Below are 16,439 nucleotides of genomic sequence, written 5' to 3' on the forward strand. Positions count from 1 at the left end.
GGTCAGCACTTCTCTGTGTCTGTGGCTTATTTACAGGCCACCTGGGGAAGCAGCATGCAACTAATTAAAACACAGCAACATGCAATTACTCTACACATTACTGGTGTCCACAGCTAATTACTGGGAAGGAAAGCATGTCAATCCCACTTAAAATGAGTCTTTTATAACCTCGAGCTCTCGTTCTGCTGCAACACCCCAGAAGACAAAATAAAGTAATGTTGTTGGTTTTTTTAAGACTAATGACCAATGATTCAGTCATTTTATTATTATTTTGGTTATTTTTAATCAAATGTAACTTTAAATTCTTGTTTATGGTTTAATCTGTGTTTGTTGTCGTAACATCACAGGTTTGAGCAGATTGCTCCCGGCCTCTGGACTCTGATCTTTACAGTTCTAATTAGAAATGAAACAAACAAACAAACATACAAGAACCATACAAATGAAAACCTTGTTACAAAACAAAAAGGGTAAGATTGACCGCAGAGCGTAACAAGACATTGTGGCACAGAACAAAGGGAACCTGTGCTGCACACAGAGAGCCCTGATTGGATGATTACTTACAGGTGATGATGACTGGAAGTAAAGCTGACTGGAATCTGAGTGCATTCGAAATAAAATGTGAAAATAAATGCAAATCTATGACAGTATTTACCTGTTAATATGAGTACTTTATCAAACATAAACAGAGACTCTATATGAAATATGAGCAGCACTGCGTTAAGAGCTGCTGTTTCAAAGCATCTTTAAGCAAGTTGGTCATCATCATCTTGTTTTTACTCGTGACGAGAAAGAACCACATCTAACTTTAGAGATATGCGTGGCTTTGACTTACATCTGTCTTACATACCAGCTTTGACAATGAGACATAAATGTGAGATAACAAGAAACATATTGAGACAAAAGAAAACAACAGAGGCAGAGCAGGTGCTGTTGTCCACACAGCTGTAGCCTCTCATCAGCTTAACTGACTTAAAGAAAGTCGGCTCATCTGAATTTCATGAGTCTGCAGGGGGTTCAGGCAAAACATCTGTGTGTGCAGTAATTATACCAGAAAGCTGCAAAGAGAGCGAGATCGAAAACCCAGACTGACTGACAGATACACTGGGTATAAAGACTGCTTTAGACAGCTCCTGTGTGCAGCACTGTTTTACACACACACACACACACACACACACACACACACACACACAGAAACCTTTCTTTTTTGTTTGATGACCTTTATCCGACCTCCACACTTCCACTTTCCCTCATGGTCATCATCTTGGATGGCAGCCATCTTGAACAGCAAAGAGGGAGGTCTCAGCCATTAGTGGTCATGGCCGTGACACAGCACAATTTGTCACACACACAACAGGCTTTAATGGCTACAGTGTGATCAAATGATCTTGTTTGGAGAGAACACAGGTAACTTTAAGGTTAAACGGGAATCTGTCCTCTGCTGCACGCAGTGGAAACTTTTGAACTGCACCTTTAAAATTTCACTATATATACAAAATAAATAATGTTGGAAACACTAAAAATAGGCAACAGTTTTTTTTCCATGCCCCTGCCCTGTCTTAAAGAACTATACTATTAGTGTTCCCTGTCACCTCTTTACTTGTTTTACCCACTAACTGTCAACTTAAGTCAAATTAAGCATATTTAAACTTGCATATGTATTAAAGTACACAAAGCTTTAACTATTGAAAAAAACAAAGAAGATTTCTGTTACATGCAGCAAAAAAGTATAAAGTGACAGCATGCATTTAAAAAAATATAGGAGGTCTACACTTTATTTAAAGAAGTTGAGACTTAAATTGGTTTCAGAGGTTCAAGTAGTATCTGAATTGTTTTTCTGTCTTACTTTGGATTCAATTAGAAGCACTCAATAATTTAGATTCTCAACCACAGCAGCAAATCTCAAACAGAATGACAGAAAAAGAAAAGATTCAAAGTGTTGCAGTGATCCAAAGTCCAGACTTTCAATGCTGTTTCAGGACCTTAAGAGAATAAATGTTAATAAATGTGGTATATTATAGTTTAGTGCCAACAGTTTGTCACCAAACAGGACTTGCCCAGTTTCTGTTAGACTATGTGATTGGCTAATACCTTTTCCCTTTGAAAGTTCAATAAAAGAGTCAGAGAGATAAAACTCTGCTGATGTGAAGGAGCAGCAGAGACGAAGCTTTTGTCCTTCGTTCACTGCTCACATCAGAGGCTGCTCTGGAAAACGTGCAGCCAGCTGTTGTCTCTCACAAACACACTCACATAGAGCACGCGGCCCCTTATTAACAGTTTTCTGCTTTGATGACAGAGACATTTTTCAGTAAAAGCTCTAATTACATTGGCAGCTTTTTATTATTTCTCTCACTCCTTTACTACCAGCTACAAGACAAAAAATATGCAATCCCACCACAGCAAGAAACAGTCTAAGATCAGAAGAAGAAAACACAGAATTCTGTGTTTTTGTTCATTTTTACATGATTTTTTTTTAAAAGATGTGATTATTTACCAAAATATTCTCTATGTTTAGACTTTTTTGAGTGACTATTATCCAATCTAAAGCATTTAAAATGAGGAATTATAGCAAATGTTATTGTAAAAGATGCAAATGGTGCAGCTCATGTGGCTGCTTCATTCCTGCTGAGCTCCTTTGTTGTCTGCTGTTTCTGGATGAACTGTTCACGCTAAAATGGAAAAAAAGATATTGCATGGTCTTTTGAAACAGTGAGAGTGCTTTCTTCCACTAGACTGTACATCAGAAATATTAATAATTTTCATATTTAGTGTGGAGTTAAAGTTTAGCTTGCTCTTCACGCCTGCTTGAAATTTATCCTAAAACAGAGCAGAGTTTGAAGGCGTCACGCTTGATATTTATTTCACTCCCAAAAAGCACTGCACATTTGACACACCGTATGCTCCTTGGCTGGTGTCAGGTATCGGGGCCCAGTGGACATGTGGTGTGGGGACACTGGGGCTAAGAGACAATCAATAAAGCTTGTGCTGGCCAGGCGTCAGACAGGACAAGCCTGGCCAGTGATGAACAAAGAAATCATCAAAAACAGAAAACACACACACACACACACACACACACACACACACACACACACACACACACACACACACACACACACACACATCACAGCCTCAAACTGTTCCTACATTAGGACGTATCAAACAAAAGGCAGAAAACTGCAGAAGTCTGAGAAAACCCTTTTTGTGTAAAACATTACGGCAAATGAAGAACTGCTTAGTGTGCATAACAGTATGTTTTTATTTTTATAAGCTCAGATTATTCTCTCACATGGTCAATATTGGCTCAGAATTGCATTACGCTGCATGATTCCCAGGTAACTGTACCATCTGTGTAGGGACTATGCACAGAGCTGTTCAGTAATGAACACTGTGCATGTGTTAAATAAACCAACAAACAAATTTGTATATGTGTAGATGTCAGCTTGACCTCATTCTGAATGAGACCACTTGTATCTAAAATACAGCGTAGGCTGTTTTTAAGCATGTGTAGGCAAGTGATTTTAAAAATACTCTTGAAGAAGAGGCTGGATAAATCCTACCCATTTCTACCCTTTGAGAGAGCATGCCTTTGTCATCCTCGCTCTCTCGTCTGTGCAGGGGCTGCTGCAGAGCAGCCCTGAGCTCAGACAGCCAATAAAGACGGAAAGAAACGTGAAAAGAGGGTGGGACTTGACGTGAAAGCGAATGAGAGTGAAGGAGAGGTGTTCCTTGCGGAGAATGCCCTTGCTTGAGCATTGAGAGCCTGGAGAGACAGAGAGGGAAGATAGAATAGAGACACTAGCAGGTGTTGAAGATAGGGAAAATCATTAGAGACCGGGTGGCACAAAACAACAAGGCAATTAGGGGAAAGTGTGTTTAAAGGCAAAAGTAAAGAACAGAAAAGAGTCAGACAGAAACTCAAACAATCTGATTCTTTTTTAATAAGCTGGAGCTCACTTATTTTTCAGCTCTTTATCCTCCTTGTTTCGTACGGATTCTCCTTTCTCGATCATCCCCTTCTTCCTCCCGTTTGCCTCTCTGACAGACAGTGCCACCATGGAAACTGGAAGCCCTAGGAAGATACAGTTCACCGTCCCTCTACTGGACACCCACTTGGACCCAGAGGCAGCTGAACAGGTAAGGTGGAGGGAAAGGAGGCAGGAAGAAAGGTGGAAGGAGCAGGTGTGGGTAATATGGGACTTTTAAGGGATTCCTCTTTGCATCAGTGAGACACGATTAGAGTACTACTCCCACTTTTTTTAAAAAACAATCAAGATGACTAGTGAAGATGCAAGAAAAAATTGCTTTATACTTGGAACGATTTGCAAAATCTCTGAACACATATTTAAAGCATATGTAATCTAGCTGTCAAAGCAAGCAGGTGTAGTCAGAGCTGTGCAGCTGAGCATGCTACATCCCAAATGCTGTAGTTTACACTGATGAGTAACTGCTGCTTTAAGTAGACCACATTTTCTTCTGTGCATCTAATTAGCCTGACGTATGTTTTGACTACAGCTCTAATGTGAAGATGATGAATTCATAACTGATTTTTCCATCTGCACTCACAGTGAGCGGCTTTACCGAGATGCATAGTATCTCAGCGGTGGTTAAGGGGGGGGTGCCGCAGTATATTGATGTCTCTAGGAGGTCAGTGTTTTTTTTTTTTTCATTAGTGACTGACTGCTTGTATCCTACAGCAATGAAATGCTGACAGGGTGAATGAATTTTACTCATTCATCATTAATGGACTTTTTCTTCTAAGGTAATTTAACTGCACAACTCAACTTGATTTGTGGCAAACACCACTTTATGACATAAAAAAAGAGAACTCCTGTTAGTGTCTGAAGGAGCTTAGTGAGTGCAATCCATCCCTCTGTTGGGAATATAGTGAAAAGAGGTGTCCCATTTTCTCATTTTTATAAATATAACATGAACAGGACAGGTCGTTCATAATGAATGAAGCTCAAGTAAAGCTGGCAAGGATTTAGGAGTCTGGCTACACTCTGTCTCACTCGCTGCTTTTCCCGACACTAGTTTTTCCCTCGCTGATACTATGAAACCCAAAGGGAAGGTAGATGTTATGGGTGTGTGTGTGTGTGTGTGTGTGTGAGTGTGAGAGAGAGAGGGAGAGTTTGCTCTTGTGTAGAGATTTCAGTTTGAGAGTTAAGTTAAGACATAGAGCTACTGTAGCAGGTGGAGAATGTATGACTACAAGCCTCAGATATGAGAAACTAAATATGAGATGGCTGCATCTGCTGGTGTGTACATGCATTTCAGTCAGCGTAACATCAGTTTGACATAGACACACGGAGTCGTATACAGCAAAATAAGACAGTTGGCACAAAATCTGGAGCCGTTTCCAGTCTGGTTTGGTGTCTACTTCTGCATGAAAACAATTTGTGCTTCTTATATAAAGGAGAACTAATTAAATGCAATGTTTAAGAATAAGAGCACTCTCTGACATAAAGGCAAATTACAGGATAGACCTGGAGCCACAGCCCCTGCAGTGATGATGTAGGCAAACCCAAAAGATCCTAGCTCCTCCCAGGATCCCTCGATAACAAAATCAATTGTTGCTGGATGATTGCAGAAAAATTGCCATTTTTGTTCAGGAAGGTAATCTTTACTTATTAAAGCCACTGTTATGATCTTTGACATGCAATTGAAACCATCATAAATAAAAGATCAAGCTACACTGGTCACATGATCTCAGTGTCACTTCTACAAAGTGTTTGATGACTTGATGTTGAGCTTTTGGAGTAAACGCCTCCTTAACAACACATAAAAGGTCACAAATTTAGAAGTGGTGTTTTTACTTATGTACTGTCAGTGGGTAAAGTTGAACAAGGTAAAGCTATATCAAGCTTTTATTAGTTAGAGAGTTTTTTTTTCTGGGACTTTACTCACCAAACAACTGCTTTAATTTGGGGCTTTAACAACTGTTCTCTCTAATAAACTGTATTATCCTTGTCAGAGTTGGTCTCTTCTGTGATGAAAATACCCAATTTAAAGGGCACCAGTAGTGGCTGAATGATTTCATATGTATACATATTAAACATGTGCTAAATCTAAAGCTATAGCTTATTACCTGTGGGAGATTTTGGATATACTGGGCAGTGCTGTCCACATATCCTCATGTTCTTGTTCTTATGTTTAAGAATAACACTATACAACAGGCAGGTGACAAATTACAGGATACCTGGAATAACCTGGATAAACCAGGGTCAAGCAGGACAAACCTGACTTTTTGGCTAACCAAAAGTTAGCACCACCCATGATGTCTTGATAAAAAGTCAGTGGTACTTTTTGTTCAGGAGGTTAATGTTCAATGTCTTTAACACCTCTATCATCAGAACATAAATTCAGGGAATATCTTTTGGATAAACATTGTTCATTCCTCCACTAAATGCACACATAATGTGGATGTATTGTTATGCTATTTTACTCCAGTTTAAATCATAGTTTGGGTCGCACCAGCTACTCATAAATCAATACGAAGTCCTCTGTAATTCTTAATAAACACTTGGCTCATCTCATAGTACCAGTTCTGCGTTCGCTCCCAGCCAGCGAGCCGGGCTCTTACCCTTTAAAATTTGAGAAAAGATTGCGATCATTTCAGCCTGAAGACTTCTCATGATTCATTTTCCTGATAAAACCATGAGACGTGAGCACCAGTTATCCTGAGGGAAACTTGGGAGGGAGCCAGTTACTAAATGGTAGCTTGATTAGTCTTTCACTCACCCAGGCTGGACGACGGATTTACAAATAAGAAACACTGCCAACTGCACTCTACAAAAATATAAACGCAACACCTTTGTTACTGCTCCCATTCCCCATGGGATGGACGTAGAGACCTAAAATTCATTCCAGATACACAATATAACCATCCCTCCCAAACAGTGGTCACAAATCAGTCCAAATGTGTGGTAGTGGGCACATCTGCTATATTGAGATAATCCATCCCACCTCACAGGTGTGCCACATCAGGATGCTGATCTGACATCATGAGTAGTGCACAGGTGTACCTCAGACTGCCCACAACAAAAGGCCACCCTGGAATGTGCAGTTTTGTCTCACAGCAAAATGCCACAGATGCCACAAGCAATGAGGGAGCGTGCAATTGGCATGCTGACAGCAGGAATGTCAACCAGATCTGTCGCCCGTGCATTGAATGTTCATTTCTCAACCATAAGCCGTCTCCACAGGCGTTTCAGAGAATATGGCAGCACATCCAACCGGCCTCACAACCGCAGACCACGTGTAACCACACCAGCCCAGGACCTCCACATCCAGCAGGTTCACCTCCAAGATCGTCTGAGACCAGCCACCCAGACAGCTGCTGGAACAATTGGTTTGCACAACCAAACAATTTCTGCACAAACTGTCAGAAACCGTCTCAGGGACGCTCAACTGCATGCCCGTCGTCCTCATCGGGGTCTTGACCTGACTCCAGCTCGTCGCCGTAACAGACTTGTGTGGGCAAATGCTCACATTCGATGGCGTCTGGCACGTTGGAGAGGTGTGCGCTTCACGGATGAATCATGGTTCACATTGTTCAGGGCAGATGGCAGCTGAGAATGTCCCAGTTCTTGCATGGCCAGCATACTCACCGGACATGTCACCCATTGAGCATGTTCGGGATGTGCTTGACCGGCGTATACGACAGCGTGTACCAGTTCCCACGAATATCCAACAACCTCGCACAGCCATTGAAGTGGAGTGGACCAACATTCCACAGGCAACAATTGACAATCTGATAGACTCCATGCGACGATGTGTTGCACTGCATGAGGCAAATGGTGGTCACACCAGATACTGACCGGTTCTGGGTCCCCAGACCCCCAATAGTGCAAAAAACTGCACATTCCAGGGTGGCCTTTTGTTGTGGGCAGTCTGAGGTACACCTGTGCACTACTCATGGTGTCAGATCAGCATCCTGATGTGGCACACCTGTGAGGTGGGATGGATTATCTCAATATAGCAGATGTGCCCACTACCACACATTTGGACTGATTTGTGACCACTGTTTGGGAGGGATGGTTATATTGTGTATCTGGAATGAATTTTAGGTCTCTACGTCCATCCCATGGGGAATGGGAGCAGTAACAAAGGTGTTGCGTTTATATTTTTGTTGAGTGTAGTTTCAAACAGTTATTTTGCTAAATCATGTAGCACCTTCACAATATGTGAAATGTTCTTAGTAACTGACTTCAGCAGTATAATGCGGTGGAATATAATCATTCAGAACCATAAAATGGAAATACCTTCAGACAGCATGAGTAAAAGTTCAAGAGGGGGTCCATTATATTGTTGTAATAAAGAACACGAGGCATCACAGGTGCTGGAATTGTTTTTATTGATTTTAAATGTAATAAAAAATGGCCACCTTTCACAGGTAAGGTGAAAACATGTTGGGTTGCACTGCTATGGAAATTACATATTACATGACAGGTATTACACTGGTATTTGTATTCACACAGATCACTCTTTGTGCTGCGCTGTCATGGCATAAATGATTAACAATACAGAAGAAGTTTGCAATCATTTAACAGTGACTGAGTCTTAAAAAACAGATTAGGGTTGCAACAGGGCTTCAAGTGTCAGGGTTCTTGTAATCTATATAAAATATAGAGATAATTTGGAGATTACAGAGTTTTATAACATATGTGAATACATTTCATTAGTAAACAAACAATCTTTGTCTCAAACTGAGTCTGTTGGGATCTGGTCACGCTTCACGCTCTCAAAATTTCTGCAGTGCATGTTCTTTTTCTCAACATCCGGCTTTGCAAGGGTATCTGTAGGATGCAGACGTAATTTCATGTGTCTGTCTTGTTTGTGTCTGAGTGTTGGGGGAGTTGGTGTTGTCTGTATTTATTCAGTTACACGTCTGATTCCAGGCTGCGGCCGTTCAATTTAAGACTTAAACGGCTCGCAGCCGTGTGTTTACCTGCTTTCTTTCACGAGCAGATAGATCTTCTAGGTTTATATGGGTAAAACTTGCTTTACTGTTTCTGCAAAGACTCAAGAGAGTCCTTAGCTCACAGCCTCAATAAGCATGACCAAAAGCGTGCCTGATTGCCACTGGGACTTTACATTTTCAATTTATTCTAAGACCTCTGCAAGTGGCCTCTTCAGCCTGTGTGGCAAGCTGGCTCCCAAGTGTGTGGTTTTATACAGTGTATATATTTATTTATGTGTTTGTCTTTGTGTGGGTGTATATGAGACAGACGAACAAATCAGACAGTCAGATATAAAGAGAAAGAAAATAAACAAAGGGAACCTCCAGATATAATAAAAAAAGAAAGAAAATGTGTGTTGTGTTTGCACGAGCTCGTACGAATGTCACACCAGGAGGTTTCACCCACGGTTCAGTAATCCCAGCAACCTGACACCTCCCAGCATGGTGAATCAGCCTCCGTGGAGAACTGTGCACCAGACAGAGGAACCTCTCTGACCCTTAATCACCAAAACACACACACAAAAAACCCAAACGCTCGCTCACTCCTTTTATCCATAATACAGCACAATCATCTCATATTATAGCCGTACATCTGACACTGGACCTGACAGAGGCCAAGACCAGATGGTGTCACATGAACAAAAGCCGTTGGACTCGGGAAGGGTAACTATCCCACTCCCCTGACATTTACACACCTAATGCTTCTGTGACATAATAGGCAGCTGGGGGCTTGCACAGCAGCAACTACAACCACAACAAGAAGATGGAGGGGGCTGGGATTTGAGATTGGTGTTTTTTGTGTGTTGCAAGGTTTCGACCATAAAAAGTTGTTAAGCACGGCAGCTGCGACCTGCCTGAGGGGAGAGGACAGGGGTTTGAATTTAATGTGCAGCGCTATCCGCTAGCTAAATCTGTGGCCCCGAAGGAGCAGCAGAGCTGAATCAGTGCAGCTTTGTGTGATCTAATACTTTTGTGGCATTCTGCTTTTTAATTTTCTCTCTATGTTGCTTCAGTGAGTGTGAATGAAGGTAGTACTTTGATTTTCTTGCAGTAAATCAAAGTAGCATTTTACTTTCTTCTAATATTAGCTAACACAGCTAATGTTAAAATGATTTTTGTGCGTTTGCATGTAAGCAGTAACTCACAGTTTCCTTATTTTGTGGAGTGTACCTGCCCTGAGCCAAGTGTAGAAACAGACCTCATAATGTCGTCTCAGTCGTGCAGTGCAGGCGTACCAAAAGGAGAAAATAATCTGCATATTGTAGTTAGTTGCTTTTAGTGTTCTTTCAATGTTTTTATATTATTTAACATATCATTTACATAGATGGATGGATTTATATAGATTGTACATATTCTATTATTTATTGTAACAATAATACTCATAGCTGATTGGCTGTTTATAGTAGTAGTTCAACAGCTATCGCTGACAGATGTAGAAAATTGTTTCTGCTTTAATTTCATCACATTGAATCCAGGATATGGTAATTGGGTGATAGCATCTGTTCTCTCCTGGCGGTTTTATGGAAGTCATGCGGGAGTTTTATGTCGAGCACATAATTGGCATACTCAGACTGGGCAGTTTTCTGACAGATCCACTATGGAGCTCTCCTGTACACGAGCACCTGGACACTTGAGTCATAGCTGTGAGCACAGGGCTACTTTGTGAACACCTCATTATCCTAAAGGCATAACTGTCACGGTTCTGGGTCATGTTGACCTAGCTTTCTGTTTCTCATGTTTTGGTGTTTTTCTAGATTATGATTAATGATTTGATTAATCAGTGATACTGTTTTGATTATGATTATTATTTAGTAGGTTTTGGTCAGTGTCAAGTCTGTCTCTCTCTGTCTAGTCCGTGTTTTAGTAAAGTGTGTTTTGTTTCCTGTTTTACTTTGAAGGTTCTTGTTCCTGTCTGATGTCAGTGTTCCAGCTTTAGGTCTTATTCCTTCCAGCTGTGTTCCTCTTCTGTCTCTAATTCCTTGATGACTCCCTCAGTGTATTTAAGCCCAGTGTGTCTTTGTGTCAGTGTCGTGTCGTTAACATCTTCTACTTTCATGTTAACTATGTGTTCTGTCTGCTTGCCTGCCTAGCTAGTTTGGTTTTTGTACTCCCAGTTTAGTGAGGCTCCTGTTCTGTTGCTATCAGCAATAAAGCTGAGTCTTTTGAGTTAATGTCTGCCTCCGAGTCCTGCATTTTGGGTCCTGTCTCTCCTTCTGCCTGCACACAGCCATGACAATAACCGGAAACCTGACAACGCTACAGTCCTGACTCACAGAAAAGCCTTGATCCATCATCAGTCCAACTCATTATTTTACCTCTTCCCCTGCTGCACTGATCGAGTCACACCAGACGGATTTCTGCTGTTGGATTACCGTTGAGGGAAATTACCTTCAGATATGTAGGTTTGCTGATTGTGGATGAGCAAAGAACATTATCTGTCTCACTTTGTTTTAGTATTTATGCTAAGAAAAGCAAGCCCAGTGTTTCCAGCTAAATTTTGAGTGATGAACTTTGTGGCTTTCCCCAGGAGGAAACATAAAATATCTAAAAAATTCACATATTCCTTGAGTGCTATTATTTGTGAGGAATTAATTGGAGTATTTATAAGCTGATTAACAGAGTTATTTCAGTTGTGTAAGGATCAAATCTTATTCATTGTCCTGCAGAGAGCTCATATTAAACTCCATCTTTCATTTACATGAGCAGCGCTCGCTTGAAGAAGCTTCGCTCATAAATGAAAGGAATATATTCCCTGTTTAGATGATGAATTGTGACATATTGAAATAATTTTATTATGGACAATTAAGTGCTGAGACAATGTCCGTCCTCGCATTCCCCATGCAGGTGGTCTTTGTTCTTTACTGAGAACATAGCTATTAAACACCTTTCCTTTATTACCTCAGGGAGGCGATTTCCAGGAACAACCTTCAAGTACAGCAGATTATCAATGGTCATTATTTAATGAAGATGAATGCCATACTTGCCACTGATGTGCATTTATTTTTAAATTGTGCAAATTTTGATTTGAGATCTTTAAACTTCTTCTTTGAGTATTTTTGTCTAAACAATGTAGACAAAGTGCCACAGATACGTCCCGATTTACACTTTCCTTTACAGAGCACAGGAGCTGAAATCATGTTTCTAGCCTTTTCTAAACCAAACTAAGCTTTATTTGTTGTATGCTATCTGACAATTTGGCCTGAATAAGCTGGCAATGCCATGTAGTCGGCTAGCTTATCAGTGTACTGGTAACTGACTGTCTGGGTGTTAATAAATTACATTTTTAAAAAGCCTTTCGGGGGATTCATCTATCCAGAAGGTGCCATGTTGCATCCGATTATCACATTGTTAAGACAGGGGTGTCACTCTCAGCTCAACATTTGTCGGTGTGCAGAGATATTTCAACCAAAAACAAATTTAAATGTAACCGAATGTAATATTTTTAGTGCCCTTACAAGGTCATTTTTAGTGCATGAACGTTATCAGCAAATAAGAAACACAGATCTAGAGGACGTTAATTCTATCACTCACTCACCTGAAACTTATTATTATACACAAACCTGCAAGTTGTGCAACCAGCATCACTTCAACTTTGAAACATGCACTTGGTAGGTCGTAAGCCGAGGTGATATTCTTACTTTGTCTAATGCTGCTGCAGGTGATTTGTCAAGGCATCAATGCCAAGAGACACCATGTGTGTAACGGAGAGACGGTGATGGCATCTGACAAAGTGTACTGAAACATGGCCTGCATGACAACACTTAGTGGGGATTAGTAGGGAGCCTGCAGGCTCTCTATAAAAATGGCTCCTTAACTTGCAGCTTTCAAGTTAGTAGCAAAGATTAGCGCGCTCATAACTGAGTGCTTGTTCTCCATCTTGTTTTAGATTGTCTCAGATGCTTTTAGAGTTCAAGTGTGAGAACAGAAGTGTCTCGCTGTTTGAGGAGACTCCATGTAAAACTGTCCAAAGAAGTGTTTTGTTCCATTATTAGTTTGATCACATACGATAACTTTCATCCTGTAATTTAAAAGGGACAACATGGACCATAGTCTTAAAATAAGTATTGTACTCATTCAGAGCTGAGTTTTATTTATTTTTAAAGACATTTTCCAGTCATTGTTTGAACGATAGCTGTTGCTGTTCCAGCATTACAAAAATTAGTCTCACTGTTTTTCATGTAAAATGAAGTCAAGAGGAAAAGAAAAATTCTAATGGTGGATGTAATTTGTCATTTTTAATCTTATTTTTGTACATCCAAACAACTCGCGGGCATCGTTGTAAGAAGACTTTGACCCTACCGCCTTGTGGCCTGACCTACATTTACCAGTCAGAGGTGTTTTGTTGGCCGCTCCCCACACATCAGAAATACCAGGCATGCACAGCCTTTCCTGCCCACCCGTCACTTTCACAGGCTGTTTTTGTTCGTTGTTGTGAAGAGCGCAAAAGTCCATTTTAAATGGATTGTGGGCTGAAAGGCAGGCATGGCGGTTTGAGGGGGGTGAGCAGTCCAGTAAGCTGGGTTATTTATGCGAGTGAAGGATCAGTGAGTTTGCTCTGCTGCCGGGTGAGAAGAAGGATAATGTCTTTGGGAATAATCACTTCTACACAGCCATGCCTGTTTGTGCTTTAATGTGAGCTGGCGGGGTGGATTTTCTGAAATGGTAACAAAACACACACGCACAGGGCTTAAATATTAGTGCAAGATGTATAGTATACACAAGAGTGTTTTTCTATTGCGGCTTTCTCGATTCTGAGCCCTGCTTCTCATGAGGTTAAGTAAGCTGCAAACATACCAGATAAATCAATTAAGATAATATGTATTCTTCAGGGGGAGAAATCACTTAAATTACTTTGAGAATGTAAAATTTATTGTCATTTAAAGGGACATTACACAAAATTAGCTGCAGTTTTGAGTGCTATTCCTAAGAAACCTTCCACATCGGATCAGCAGCCCATATGCCAACGAAATAGGAAAAACTTGCTTCATATAGTGAATCTTATAAGGCTTATATGATTTACTCATGAAAGTGGCCACTTTCTCACTACTTTCATATGTTGTTTTAGGAAGTATCCAAAACATACAAGTTTCATTTATATAATTTTTAAGCGATCTTTTATCTGTTTTCACTCTTATATGCTTTTCATACAAGTTTCAAACAAGACAGATACAAACTTTATAAGATTTATATATATCTTTTCCATATGGGAGGCCTCAGTCACACAGAGTTAGAGACCAGCCACCCAACACCACCTGGCAACCTCTGATCACTAAGGACAAATGTGAATTCTCCAACCGATTGGTGAGGGATTTCTGGAAGCTGCTTGTGGTCACCAGGTGACCAAAACCTCCTTTTGATTGCTTTGATCGCTAGTTTGCATGGAAGATGCTGACTAGTCTGCTGGCACTCATCAGCTAACCACCAGGCGGTACTGAAATATACAATACAATGCAACTTTATTTATATAGCACATTTAAAAGCCAACGATATACCAGAGTGCTTTATTTCCATTCATTCTGTGTAAGGCCACATCGGTGCACATTTTGCTTTCTCAGTGAGATTTCAACAGAAATCGAAGAAAAGCGCCAACCTGCAGTCAGACAAGAGGGCAGTGATGCCTGCTCAGTGCTTCATTCGGTCTTGGCTATTTGGCAGTTAATTTTGTATATGCTTGTATGTGATTTTGTACTGAACAGGTATTGTACTGCATAGTGGCAGAGAGCCCAATGGGAAAGTGGTGAGCATTGTTGACTCACAGCAAAACAGTTCTGGTTTTGAGCCTGTTTGTCAGCTCAGGTTGTTCTGTGCAGAACAGCTAAAGTAAAGGTGTGGATCAGTGGTTGTTCTTCTCTCTGTATTAGTGATGTGATGGACTGCTGACCTGTCCAGACTGCACTTGGCTTTTCACCTGATATCAGCTCGGATGAGCATCAGCGACAACAGATGGATGAACTGACTCTCACAAAATTAGCAATTTGGCTGCTTGGATTTATTAGTGTTTATATACAACTAAAATCTTATCCAATTGACACAATTTTCACACAATCACTTGCAGAGGAGCCAGCTTGTGTTTTGACACAGCGATTACTGTGAAAGCAAACTACCATGAGCATTTATACAACACAAGACAGATGAAAAAAAATCACAAGCCTAAAGAGAAGGCTGCAGTCACAGGGAGCTCTCACTGACACGTGTCTCAGGATATGAGGTCAGCAATTTTCTCCAAAGTGAAGTGTTCAAAGCAGTAAAATATCTGCCTGTATGTTAACAGAAAGACACTCGGCGTCTCCTCTCATTCAGGGATTTCTTGTGCTCCATGGTAGTGATTTCAAAGGCAATGAAGCCTCTTCAAATCTGAATACCCAATTAGACTTTGCCTCAGCGATACAACTGACTCTGCTCATTTTTCATTACTGCACATTATTTCCATTGTTACGTAGTTACATCTGTATTCCGTCTTTACGGAGTGAAGCTAATCAATTTAGGTCTATACCCGTGCACAGCTCCAATTGCTGATTTATTATATGTGAGTCACCTCAGGGGAAATATTACTTTTGCAATAATAACGTCTGCAGAGACCAGATAGAGCAACAGTCCAGAAGAAATAAGTCTAAAACAGCTTTGTGCACTTTTCAGCCTCACCAAAGACTTGAACTCAAACCTGTGCCACTGATTTAATCACTGATTCTCATCTGACATATGTTGTCATATTTGTTTTTCTCTGATACAGCTTAAGATATTGTTAAAACTTTCAATTTTTGATCAAATTTGGATCTTCTGAAGTCATTCGCTACTAGCCCATTTAATTGTAACAAGAATACCACGTGATGCTACACTGTGTAGTATGAGGTCGACTGCTCTGTTTTCAGTGCACAAGCAGCATTTAGGAAAGATGCACGGAGGACAGAAGCAGACATGACATGCAGCATTAGTCAGCAACCCCGTTTGCTATGTCTGTGCTTTTGTGTGCACCTGTGTTTGTGAATAATTGACTGTCTGTTTAAATTCCTGCTCTGTTTAAATTACTATATCACAGCCTTTTTGTGAACAAAATATAATTGAAATGTCATCATTTGATTTTGAAGCCAAAGGGAAATTAGCAAGCTATGAAAGGTGCTGTACCCATTTCATTCACCAATTGCACGTCTTTGCTGTCATGTTGGGTCTAAAACGATCCATCAGCAGCAAAAAAATGCAGTTTAGGTTGTGGGTAGATTAAAGCCACCAGTCCAGCAGGTCTGTGTTATGAGCTCAGAAATATAGAAATCTTTGAGAAGAAACATTTTCCCATTGAAACGCAAACGTTATACTCCGTGTCAGACATATTGAGTCATTTTACAAAGCACAACATATCTGAATATGGCCATCAGCCAACAAAGGTCTTGATGTTTGTAACATTTTTTGATGTGGTTCATGCATTCAACAGCCAGTTTGTTAGGTACACGTTTGCAACTGCTCATTAATTCAAATATCTAATAACATG

The 16,439-nt window shown here is 40.5% G+C and overlaps 1 protein-coding gene across 2 annotated transcripts in view; it reads left to right on the top strand.

Moving 5' to 3' along the window:
* LOC309706151 (protein phosphatase 1 regulatory subunit 1A-like) overlaps positions 1 to 16,439 on the top strand; it is a 39,188-nt gene that overhangs the window by 151 nt on the left and 22,598 nt on the right. Inside the window, exon 2 of one of the 2 annotated variants that reach the window (XM_082532419.1) lies at positions 4,040 to 4,131. In XM_082532419.1, the coding sequence (XP_082388545.1) occupies positions 4,051 to 4,131 (81 nt within the window). In that variant the 5' untranslated portion in view covers positions 4,040 to 4,050. The remainder of the gene's footprint in view (positions 1 to 4,039; positions 4,132 to 16,439) is intronic. The other variant, XM_082532420.1, reaches the window with a different exon arrangement.

The sequence above is a fragment of the Aulonocara stuartgranti genome, assembly GCF_965226115.1.
Source record: "Aulonocara stuartgranti genome assembly, chromosome: 5".
Taxonomy (NCBI): Eukaryota; Metazoa; Chordata; class Actinopteri; order Cichliformes; family Cichlidae; genus Aulonocara; species Aulonocara stuartgranti.